Source organism: Arachis ipaensis, chromosome B03 (assembly GCF_000816755.2).
Source record: "Arachis ipaensis cultivar K30076 chromosome B03, Araip1.1, whole genome shotgun sequence".
In the NCBI taxonomy this organism is placed as follows: domain Eukaryota; kingdom Viridiplantae; phylum Streptophyta; class Magnoliopsida; order Fabales; family Fabaceae; genus Arachis; species Arachis ipaensis.
Window position 1 is genome coordinate 32,016,327 of NC_029787.2, and position 12,942 is coordinate 32,029,268.

Genomic DNA, 12,942 nt, shown 5'->3' on the forward strand with positions numbered 1-12,942 from the left:
CGGTGAGGAAGATGGCCATGCCATCGGAGGAGATAAGAGGGAGAGCGTGGGAGGGTGTGTATCCGGTGTTAAGGGGGTTCTTCTCGAGAGGGTTTAGAAAAGCCATTTAAGGTCTCTTTTAGAAATAAGGTCATTAGTGCAGAAAAGTCTAAGGTCTTTGCATTAGTAGGGTCTTTATCTGAGGATGGTATCGCGACGGTGACAAGTAAGCAGGGTGATTCTCGTCCACCAAGTGTCAGTTTTACTAAGGAGGCAAAGAGTTGTCTGGCTAAACCTTATAAGGAAGCCATCGTGATCAAGGTGCTAGATAAGCATTATGGCTACACGGCTCTTATGCATAAGCTTCGGATAATATGGCGCATCAAAGGAGGGTTTGATTTGTTGGATGTGGGATTTGGATATTTTTTTGTTAAATTTGATATGGCTGTGGATCGTGAGAAAGTCATTCTTGGTGGTCCGTGATTGATAGACAGTCACTATGTTGCAGTAAAGCCATGGGACGTAGATTTTAGGCCATGCGAAAAATCCTTCGAATCAACGCTAGTATGGATTCGAGTCTCGGGACTTCCAATCTGGTGTTAGCAGGAACAAGCAATGTTGCAAATTGCTTCTGCAACAGGAGTTCCGGTGAAAGTAGACTTGGCCACTAAGCTTGCAGAAAGAGGAAAATATGCCCGAGCTTGTGTTCAAATTAATCATGGGTTGCCTGTAATCAAACATATTATAGTGGAGGGTATGACTCATGAAGTGGAGTACGAGAGTTTACAGCTGATTTATTCTACTTGTGCACGGTATGGGCATGATAAATCATTGTGCAGGGAGAAGGAGTCCTTGGAAGGAAACGGTGATTCTTTTGGTGATGATGAAAAAAATAATGAAGTCCCGACACTAGTGTCACACAACAATCATGAGATTCAAAAAGAGGCTGAATTGAAAGCTCGCGATTTGGGTGAGAATTCTCATAATTCGGGTGAGAAATTAGGAGTTGTTAAAGGAAAGGATGCAGTTACAGAATCATTGGCTGCTCACGTACCTGACGGTCATGTTAATGAGGCATGCATGAATGATGAAGAGGACTGGCAACAAGTGCTGCGTAAGAAAAAATTCACAATGGGTCAACCATCAGGTTTGAAGGACTAAGATGGAAAGCAGCACAAGTATGGTTCGAGAAGGATTTCAAGGCCCAATTTGCATGGTGATGGAGGCAAATCAATTGGCATTACGATGGGGAAGCGAGGAAAACATGAAATTGCGCCATTTCCATCGCGTAGAACTCCTGCACGTCATGGAATTTCTCTACAGAAGCATCCGCGGCCTTCCTCCCTGCAGAACTCGCCAGTTGATAAAAATGGTGGCGCAACGGAGGAAACCTTAGTAGATGGAAGCATGGTAGGTGCAGCATTAGGGGGTCCAAAGGTTGCAATTAATGAGGATCAAAGTGTGCCAGTACCGCAAGACAAACCACCTATTGAGGTTGGTGATTCTATTTAGAGTTTAGGTTCTTATATATTCTGTCCCTATTATTTATGGATACTTTAAATATGATTGTTTGGAATATTAGGGGTGCTTCTAATAAGTTAGTCCGGGTGCATTGTAAGGAACTTGTTAGGAAATTTAGACCTGTTTTCTTTATTGTGGTTGAAACTCACTCCCCTTTTCAGCATTTAAAATTGTTTTGGGAAAGGTTGGGGTATCACTCTGTTGGTATAGAGGAAGCAGATGGGCATAAGGGGGGTATTTGGTTTCTATCCTCTATGAAGGGTGTTTGTTGTAAGTTCATTGATGCTTTTGATCAGGGTGTTACTGTTGAGGTTCAATCTGATAATTTAGTTTGGAGGTGTAGTGGTATTTATTGTAGTCCTCAATTTAATAAAAGAGTTCTCCTTTGGGATTATCTTGTTGCACAATCCATGGTATTTCAAAGACCTTGGATTGTTCTTGGTGATTTTAATGAAGTCAAATTTTCTCATGAATCTAAGGGTTGTCAATTTTCTCATCAAAGAGCAGACATATTTGTTACTTCATTAGGAGATAGTGGTTTGTTTGATCTGAAGACTATTGGGAGGCGGTTTTCTTGGTACAGGAGGGTGAAAAATTATGTTGACGTGGCAAAAAAGCTTGACCGAGTCTGTATAAATAGTAGTTGGTTATCTATTTTTCCAGAGACTTATGCAGAAATTTTAAATAGGCTTCAGTCTTATCATTGTCCTATTCTGGTGCGTTGTAAAAGTCGTCCTCAGCCTAAAGGGAATTGACCTTTCTATTTTGTTGCTGCTTGGGCTACTCATCCGGGTATAGGAATATTGTGAATCAGTCATGGTGGTCTGGTAATAGAGGAATTCATGGCAAGCTTTCAGAAGTATAGAAGAAGTCACTACAGTTTAACTCGAAGGTATTTGGTAACATTTTTGTTAAGAAATGTGAATTAGAGCAGCAGATTAATTATTTACAAAAGCGTTTGGAAGTGGTGGATAGCATTTATTTGCGTCAGAAAGAGCAACAGTTGCTTGATGATTATAATAATACTCTAGTGCAAGAAGAGCTCCTATGGTTCCAAAAGTCCAGAGAGCAGTGGGTAAGATTTGGGGATAGGAATACAAGATTTTTTCATATTCAAACTCTTGTGCAAAGGAAGCATAATAAAATTCATGGCCTTTTTCTCAAGGATGGAGTGTGGGAAACTGATCCAGAGGTTCTGAGTTAAGAAGTAGAGTCTTTCTATAAAAACTTATTCTGTCATTTGGATGATGTTGATTTGGGTTGCATTGGTGATGTGCCTCTTCCTTCTCTGAATGAGGAAGCTTGCAATAATCTTACGGCACCAGTTACTATGGAGGAGGTTAGGACATCTGTTTTTCACATGAACTCCTTTAAAGCTCTGGGTCCTGATGGGTTTCAAGCTTTCTTCTTCAAATAATATTGGGAGATCATTGGTCTTGATGTTTGGAAGATGGTTAAGCAGGCATTCTCCGGTGTTACTCTTGATCCGAGAATGATGGAGACTTTACTGGTTCTTATTCCAAAGGTTGAATCACCGGTATCTATGAAAGATTTCAGGCCAATTAGTCTCTGCAATGTAGTTTACAAGATCATCATGAAGGTCCTTGTTAATAGGCTCCGTCCTCATCTTGCGGAGATTGTTGGCCCGCTTCAAGGAGGATTTATTCCGGGACGAGAAACTCCTGACAACATCATTATTGCTCAAGAAGTCCTGCACTTTATGAAGAAGACTAAATCAAAGAAAGACACACTGGCCTTTAAGATTGATCTAGAGAAAGCTTATGACAAAGTTGACTGGAGGTTTTTAGCTCATACCCTTAAGAGCTTTGGTTTTCCTATTCCTACAATTAATTTGATTATGAATTGTGTCACTGCTTCCTCCTTATCTATTATTTGGAATGGGAATCGTCTGAATGGCTTTACTCCTAGCCGGGGTCTTAGACAAGGAGACCCTATGTCACCCTATCTTTTTGTATTGTGTATGGAGCGATTGGCATGCTTTATTAGTCATCAGGTTGATTTGGGCTTGTGGGAGCCGGTTGCCGTTTCTAGAGGGGGACCAAGAATATCCCACTTAATGTTTGCGGATGACTTGCTTCTATTCTGTAAAGCTACAAAGAGATAAGTGTAAAATGTGATGTTGGTTTTAGAGACTTTTTGCAAAGCATCTGGGATGAAGATTAATGTGGAGAAGTCTAAAGCACTTTACTCCAAGAATGTCTCTGCAACAAGGAAAGATGTTTTCACTGGGTATCCTCTATCAGATTTGTCCAGGACTTGGGCAAGTATCTTAGGGTTACCCTTAGACATTCTAGGGTGACCCGTTCAGCTTTCAATGGTGTCCTGGATAAGATTCAAAGTAGACTAGAGTAAAGTATCGTTTTTGTCTCCAACGTTTGGGGTAAGTTCTATTTGTGTCCCTAACATTTAAATCGTCCTATTTGTATCCTTAACGTTTATAAAAGTGATTCAATGTTATCCTACTATCAATTATACTAACAAATTAGATTATATTTTTCAATTATTCTTATTTGGATGTATTCATTCTCAATTAGGTCTCACTTGAATGTGTTCGATTTTAATATTATACCCACTATTTGTGTTTAGATTTAATTATGTCCCTAGAAAAGTGAATTATGTAAATGTTGTAGGAATTAGTTTCAACATTTGATGAGCTATTTTTCGGAGTAGATCATCGATTCTATCCCAAATATTTGTATTCTAACTTCAAGAAGTGATTTTTAAAACTCAAACTAAAGCGCTCATGGTGTGTAATTGACGGCAGGATAACATTGAATCACTTTTACAAACGTTAGGGATACAAATAGGACGATTTAAACGTTAGGGACACAAATAGAATTTACCCCAAACGTTGGGGACAAAAACGATAATTTACTCAAGTAGACTATCAAGCTGGAAAGGGAGTTTACTCAATCGGGCTGGTAGACTCTACTTGGTTAATTCTGTTGTAGCCGCTATTCCCACGTACCAGATGCAGGTCTCTATTTTTTCCAAAGGAATCATTAGTAAATTGGAGTCTATGATGAGGAATTTTCTTTGGAAAGGACAAGTTGATAGAAGAGGATTAAATCTTGTTAGTTGGAAGGTACTGGTTACTCCAAAAAAATATGGAGATTTGGGGATTAGAGATCCTTATTGTGTGAATATTGCTCTTCTTGGGAAGCTAATTTGGACTTTTTTCCAGCAGCCAAACAAGTTATGGGTCCAATTGTTGGATGCCAAATACCGATCATCTCTGTTGCCCTAAGAATAAGGGCTCTCCCATTTGGAGGAGTCTTTGCAAGGCTTGGGAAGTGTTGAAGGATGGGTTTGCTTGGTGTATTGGGAATTTGAACCAGAATTTTTGGTTTTCTAGCTGGAGGAGAGAATGACGGTTATCTAACGAGATGGATTATGTTCACATTTCTGATTCGAATCTCTGGATACAGGATATTTGGTCATTTAGTAGGTGGCATTTGGATACTCTTTATTCTCCTTTATCTCAAAATCTAAAAGGTAATATTCTCTCTTACAATCCAGATGTGCAAGCAGGTCCGGAAGCGGGTTGGTATTGGTTTGGGTCTGCTGCCAAAGTCTATGACTCACGCAATGGTTACTTGTGGTTGTGTAAGAAGCTTTTTGGTTGGGAGGAGCGGGAGAATTGGCTTTGGCTTTGGCGTCAGCTTGTTTCGGAAAAGCACAAGTTTTTGACTTGGTTGTGTCTTAAGGAGGCTCTTCCTACTGCAAGTTTTCACTTTATAAGAGGGATGTCGTCATCGGATAGGTGCCCAAGATGTCTTTCTAACCAGGAATCGATTTTATATTGTATTCGGAATTACCCAGAAGCTCAGCTTGTATGGCATAGGTTGGATATTTCTTGTCATCCTTTGGATTTGAAGAACTAGTTCTTGTATTGTAGCAGAGAGCATCCGTTCAAGTTCTTTTCGGGACTTTGGTGGATATGGCGAACAAGGAATAATGACATCTTTAATCCTCATGAAACTTGGCCTCCGGAAAAAGTGATTTGTGTGGCATTAACTTCAGAAAAGGAGCTTAGGAATATTTTTGAATTACAACGTATGTCCCTTCTCTCTACTCTAAATGGTTTTTGGAATCCTCCATCCATTGGTACTTTTAAGATTAATTGTGATGCTAGTTATCTTGGTTTGGGTGATAGTGTTGGTTTTGCTTGTGTTATTAGAGATTGTAATGGGAGTTGGCAAATGGGGTGTTTGGGAATGATTGAGAGTAATAGTATTCTTCAAGGGGAATTGTTTGCTATTTGGAGAGGATATCTCTTAGCTTGGGATATGGGTCAATGAGATGTTATTTATGAGACGGATTGTGTGGAAGCATTTAATCTTGTTACTAATCACTAAGATGGTTTTGGGTTTATTGATCATTGGTGCACAAAATAAGAAATATCATGCATTAGAATTGGCGTGTTGACTTTCGTTTGATTATGAGAGATGCAAATACGGTGGCAGATACTATGGCAAAGATGCCGATGAAGTTACAACTTTCTCATGTAGAGCTTCCTTCACCTTGGGAGGAGTTTAAAAGTAGTCTTAAAAAGAACTGTCCCTCTATTTAAGCAGATCCTTTATTTTATTTTTCTTTGTTTAATTTATTTCAGTCACCAAAATAAAAATAATAAAATATTTTGTGAAAGAATGTATATTTTGTAACACTAACGTTTGCCAAAACCAAAAAAGAAGAAAATATATTTATGCAAGTAACACAATTATTACTTCATCCAAACTAAAAATGTTTAAAGTGAACAAAATTTAATTGAAACATAAATTTTCATGTATTTGAAATTCGCTAAATTTTAAAATACTTTATTCAAATGTACCTTAAAAGTAATGTAATTGATTTTTTTATTACAAAATCTCTTAAAATTAAACATGAAATCATAATAATAACACGTTTTACTTTCTAAAATCACACAAAATAAGGAACACAGAAATCTTATCTATTTGTACTGACTTATGTTAGTACATAGTACCAACTAATTGGATCCACTAATAATATATTTTAGTTTTAAGCTTGAAAATATTATTTATTTGCTTATTGCAGTCAAACTTTACCAAGATGTTGATAAATATTATTTTAATTATATCAAACTTCAAACTAATTTTCTATCTTTCAATTAATTTTATAATTTGTTCTATTTTTAATTATGAATGTCATAACTGTCAGCAAAATATATTTTTGAGTGAGTAACTGATTTAATTTATAATAAGAAAAAAATATTTAAAACCATTTTCAATCTCTTAATTAAAACATAAAATATTTACTGGAAATGGAAAATACATATTTTTTTTTTCAAATCAAATCCTCACACATGCATTGCATCTACGCGTCCGCTATAATCAACTTGCGAAATCAGAGATTGTCCAGGATAAACGAATCAAAGGATATATGCAAGTGTTTTTGTTATTTTCAATAATCTTACTTGAACTGGGTCGTGCAAGTTGATTTTTCTCATGCATTACGGAATCGTAGTGTGCAATTCTTAGCCACGTACGCAACACGATGAACAATAACAAATACATTACATGTTTGAGATATTATATATTTTGGCTCATTGAATTTGAAAAAAAAAAGATTACAATGAAAAAATTAAAATTTTATAGACATGAAAATTGAGAATTTTGTGCATTTGGATTCAAAGAAAATTAAAACTTTGTAAATTTTTGAAAAAAAAATTTACGTTAAATTGGTTTAAATTTATTTTTCTATCAAATTGATAACATAAAAATAGAGTAATAGACAATAGTATACAGGAGTACAAATAAGTCTATCTTATTTAGTTTGATTGAAATTTTGTCATCACCATGTGAGTTAAACCCATTTTACTTCTTAAAATTGATGATTTGTACTGATTTAGTTTTTAATTTTTTAATTATTATAATTTGATCTCTTAAATTTAAAAAAGTAATATAGTCTTTCATGTATTTTCTGTCACCGAAATTTAATGTCATGATGTGATTCAAATATTGCTACGCTGAACATATTAAAATGACGTCATACGTATTTTCGTATTAAAGAAGGCATTAAATGACATTGTGAAAGATTTGAACAATCTTGTCATAATAACCAAGTTTCTTGTCATAACCCTCAAATGATGGCGTTTAATCATTAATGCCTTCTTTAGTGCCAAAACTCGTACGACATTATTTTAATATGTTTAGCATGGCAAGGTAGTTTGAGCTACGTCACTAACAGCGTTAAGCTTTGCTGACGAAAAATACATGAGCAACTACGTTGATATACTTTATTGAATTTGGGAGACTAAATTGTAGCAATTGAAAAGTCAATGACTAAATCATTGTAACTCGCTAATCTCAAGGACCAAAGTGAGGTTTAACTTCTCCATTGTAATAACAACGTTTAAATGTTCATTTAATGGGTCATATAAGTGGCAATATTTAATTGGTCTTTTTTTAAAATAATAAGGAGCAAATAACGTATTTATTTTATCCGAATTTTTGTGACAATATTTGAATAAATATTTAAAAAATACACAAAAAATTCAGAACAAAATTTGATCTTTAAATTTTTCTTTTTATTTTTCAAAAAATAATGTGGTCATTTATAATAAAAAAATATTTTTTAAAATTTACTTGACAAAAAATTACCAAATTTTAAGAATGAAAAAATACGTTCAAAACCTTATTTGTCGTTAACATCTTTTAGAATTATTTTATTATGAGCGTAAATTTTTAGATATTATTTAATAGTTAATTCTAAAAATATGCCAAAAATTTTTGCAATAAATTCAGAAATTTTTTTATGACAAACACAAATTTTATCACCTTAAATACACAATTTTTTAAAGAGGAGTTAAGAAGTAAAACACTTATCATGATCGTGAATTTAATTTTAGATGGTAGAAAATTCGTTTGACATATAGTATTTAAATTAGAGAAATTTTAGGGGTTAGTACTTTTGTTAAAATTTGGTCAGTATTTAACCAATAAAAGAAAGATGAGTAATTTCATATTATTAGATATAATTTTATATCATTAAAAATATTAATGATAATTAATTAATAGATACAAAATATAAAATTGACTGGCTTCTAACACTCCTCATTCAATTATTCATAATTCTTTTATCTTCTCGTAGGACAACCGTTATTTTTTTATATCTCTCAGTTTAACAGATTAAAGATTAATTTGTTGTAAATTTAACTTCTATTTAAGAATCTATATTATTGGCCAATAAAGTACTGTAGGTGTGTATGCATAATATTATACAATTTGATATAGAGTGTAAATTTATAATTTGATATATTTCTTTAATTTTTTAAATAAATAAATAGGGGGTCCATAATTTTCTCTATAAACGTGCGTCTGGCAGAGTCTCCACGCTCCCAAGAAGGCAGCGGTAAGTGGTTACACTCACACATCAGAGACCACAAAAAGAAAGAGACAGATAGCCATGGAAAATGGTGGTAATGGTAATGGTGTTGCAGCTGTGAACTATGAATCAAAGGCAACTTCAACTATCACCATAAAGGGTATTCTGAGCCTTCTAATGCAAAGCATTGATGATGAGAAAAACGATGCTGAGAATAATAAGAGAGTGATTTCTCTTGGCATGGGTGACCCAACACTGTATTCATGTTTTCACACCACAAATGTCTCTGAAGAAGCTGTTGCTGACACCCTTCTCTCTCACAAGTTTCATGGCTATGCTCCCACTGCTGGCCTCCCTCAGACCAGGCAGTGAGTACTCTTAACCTTCCCCCTTTGCATTCTCCTCAATTCTCAATTATCACCTACTTCGATGCGTCTCTTTCTCATTAATTAATCTAGTGGATTTTCCTATTGTTTGATTATTTATATTAAAGATTTGAATTGTCTTTATTAAAAAAAGGGAAAGAAAATATTAGTTAATTGTTGCTTTTTGGTGCCTTGGTGGTAGGGAAGACCAGTTCCCTGTCTTTTCTCTTTTATCTATTTATTTAGGTTTTTTTAGATACGTGGGAATATTCATATAGAGATATATTTATTTTACTCCGTCAATCCATTTTAAAATTCAGTTAATGCTAAATTCAGTTTTGCAAGTAAAGTTTCTCGCTCGGTTTCTTGCGGTTGGGTTTTCCTAACTAGCTTCAATGGTTGTTATTTTAAGTTCCTATGAAACTTTGTGATTGTGTAACTAAGAAAAAGGCATCATAGATTCTGAATCCTATCCTAAAATTCCAATCGTACTTTCATGCAATTGGTAAGATTTACTTGGGATTTGTGTCTTTCGGAAGAAAGACTCATTGATAAAATGTAAATCTCTTCTAAGGAACCTTTTTTTTTTTTCGAAAATAATATTCTGGTAAAACTGGTCTAAAAGTTGCTTGAATCTTTATGACAGAGAAATTGCTGAGTATCTGTCACGTGATCTCCCTTACCAGCTATCTTCAGATGATGTTTTCATCACGTGCGGGTGCACGCAGGCCATCGATGTCTCGGTGGCGATGCTTGCACGCCCCGGTGCAAACATCCTGCTGCCGAGACCAGGCTTCCCAATATACGAACTCTGTGCCGCATTTAGACAAGTTGAAGTGAGGCACTATGATCTGCTTCCTGAAAAAGGCTGGGAGGTTGATCTTGATGCCATCGAGGCACTTGCGGATCAGAACACTGTTGCATTGGTGATCATAAACCCAGGAAATCCCTGTGGAAATGTGTACACTTATGATCACTTGGAGAAGGTTAGTTAAATAAAGCACAAGTTTGTTGGTACTCACAAAGTATTTTATGCACACTGCTCCATATTTTGGTTGATATTTTAAGCATTAGCAAGAAAGATTAAAAAAACATGAAAAAAAAGACTGAAATTTGTTTTATGTTATGTCATTTATTGCAATTTAGATTGCGCAAACTGCGAAACGGATTGGAACAATTGTGATTGCTGATGAAGTTTATGGTCATCTTGCATTTGGGACCAACCCTTTTGTTCCAATGGGAGTTTTTGGGTTTACTGTTCCTGTTATCACTCTTGGGTCCTTGTCCAAGAGATGGATAGTACCTGGTTGGAGGCTTGGTTGGTTTGTGACAACTGATCCTAGTGCCACTTTCAAAAAACCCAAGGTTATATATTTGCCCTCTCTTAGCATTTTGGTATTTTTATATTGTTAATCAATTAATAATCTTGTCTATGTTTGACAGCTGTTTCTATATAATTTCTAATAGTGTTTTATTTGTTTATTTGTTCTATTCTTGTTTATTTACATTTGCCTCTCCGCTTTCTGTTTGTGCTGTGTTGTACAATTCTATATTCAAAATCCTTTTGTAATATACAGGTAGTTGAGCGCATTAAAAAGTATTTTGATCTTTTGGGAGGTCCGGCCACCTTCATTCAGGTTTTTACATTTTCCTCTGCATATTCTGTCCTCTTTTGATAGCAACAATGCTTGTAATTGGAGAATCAAAAATAGAAAGGGAAGAAACATGATGCTATAGCAGATTGTATTGTTACTAATATGATATCTATCCAACAAGACATTTAACACTGATACAGTCTGATGCAAATATCAGGATACAAAATGTTAGTTTTAACTTTTAATTTAACCAGTGTTACTCTTAGGATTTATTTGGCTTAACATCTAGGCTCATCTCACTTGTAATGGGTGCAACCCTTTTGTGCTAGATGCGGTTATGAAAAAGTATTAAGAAAAATAAAAGTGAAAGTTGTATCCTTACTAACCACGCAAGGTTCACCAACACCGGAAATTATTGGTTTTAGTTTAACTAGCATCACCCTTAAGATTTAATGAACTTAACAAGATCATGACGCCTGTAATGGGTGCAACTTCTTGCGCTAGATACAATTCTAGAAAACTATCAAGAAATAAGTTAAAATTTATAAGACATCATCCTGTTAATGCGTTGATTGTTAAAACTTCAATCATAATGATTTTATCTATTATTTCTTTTTTAGTTGATTGATGGTGCTTCTGGTTTGGCAGGCAGCTGTACCGCACATAATTAATAAAACTGAAGAGTCTTTCTTCAAGAAAACCATCGATAATTTGAGACTTACCTCGGATATATGCTGTAAAGAGATAGAAGAGATTCCATGCATTTTTTGCCCTCATAAACCAGAAGGGTCCATGGCTATGATGGTAAGAAGCTGAGAATGAAACTACAGTTGATACTATTTCTTTGAGAACAGCATGAGTGCTGTAGAGTCTTTTATACTTGTCTTTTAAAATGTATTTGTAATGAAATGCAGGTGAAACTAAACATTTCGCTTCTAGAAGATATTAGCAATGATATTGATTTTTGTTTCAAACTTGCAAAGGAGGAATCTGTTATCATTCTTCCAGGTACAATTGTGCAAAACAAGCTTTCATTTGGTATTTTGTGCATCTTCTATTATCCTTTTTCTTTTTGCAAAGCATGATTTTGCTTATAAGTTACTGTTATAGGAACAACTTAGACAATTCGGAAATTTATGTGCCTAACTAGATTATTTTTAGGGAGACTAAGACTGCAAAGCTAACATTTATTCCCTTTTTGACTTTTTGATATAACTAAAACTCTCAAATGATTTTAAATGTCCTCGATTTTCCCGAAAATTTCCAGCATGTTTTTTCAAATTATGTACAATTTCTTGCAGAAGCTTAGGTTTATGGATTCTTTTGCTGTTGAATTTCGTTAACAAACAAAGCTGGCATTTCTTTCCAGGAACTGCAGTCGGGCTAAAAGATTGGCTTCGCATTACTTTTGCCGCCGATCCATCGGCCCTTGTAGAAGGTTTGAAAAGGATCAAAGCTTTCTGCCAAAGGCATGCTAGAAAATGCTTGAAGCAATATTGAATCCAGAAAATAAAATGGCTACTAAAGATGTGGCCCTTGACCCTGTCTCCTGCAATAGAAAGTTAAACATTCTCATGTGTCCATATAGAAAATTACAGAATAGAGATTAATGTCATTGCATTGTATTTGATAGAAAAAGCATCAACAATTTAATTTGCCATTGCAACTTATATACAGTGGAGATCCTCATTGCAGTGTGGCATCATCTTTATCAAATAAAATATATTAATCTCATTGCAATGTATTTCAGTTTCTATACTATGCTATGGTGGACAGTTCATAACTTCCAATTTGGTCACAAATTTTTTCTACTTTTATCTTTATTGTAAGTCAAAATACAATAATACATGGAAATTATGAGAATTTATTTAAAAAAAAAAACTAGAATTTGTGAAAAGAAATTTAAAATGAAAGAGATAAGAAAATATTGCAAACAAATAAATAAACAAAAATGTTATAAGTAACACTCTAAAATAAAATATCTATTATTCTCTTTCAAACTAATAACTAAAATATCACTTATTTTAAAACTAATTATTTATATGCCACTTTTGGTCAGACATTTTTTTTCTCTCTCAAAATAATAAAATAGTGATATATTCTTAAATAGTCTA

General features: G+C 34.6%; 1 protein-coding gene and 1 pseudogene across 2 annotated transcripts in view; both read left to right on the forward strand.

The window, feature by feature from the left end:
* LOC107632900 overlaps window positions 1-7,045 on the forward strand; it is a 7,368-nt pseudogene extending 323 nt beyond the window's left edge.
* LOC107630223 (probable aminotransferase TAT2) overlaps window positions 1-12,613 on the forward strand; it is a 20,526-nt gene extending 7,913 nt beyond the window's left edge. The window contains exons 2-8 of one of the 2 annotated variants that reach the window (XM_016333305.2): window positions 8,831-9,236; window positions 9,880-10,219; window positions 10,380-10,598; window positions 10,811-10,870; window positions 11,477-11,632; window positions 11,743-11,836; window positions 12,198-12,613. In XM_016333305.2, the coding sequence (XP_016188791.1) occupies window positions 8,950-9,236; window positions 9,880-10,219; window positions 10,380-10,598; window positions 10,811-10,870; window positions 11,477-11,632; window positions 11,743-11,836; window positions 12,198-12,328 (1,287 nt within the window). In that variant the 5' untranslated portion in view covers window positions 8,831-8,949 and the 3' untranslated portion in view covers window positions 12,329-12,613. The remainder of the gene's footprint in view (window positions 1-8,830; window positions 9,237-9,879; window positions 10,220-10,379; window positions 10,599-10,810; window positions 10,871-11,476; window positions 11,633-11,742; window positions 11,837-12,197) is intronic. The other variant, XM_016333306.2, reaches the window with a different exon arrangement.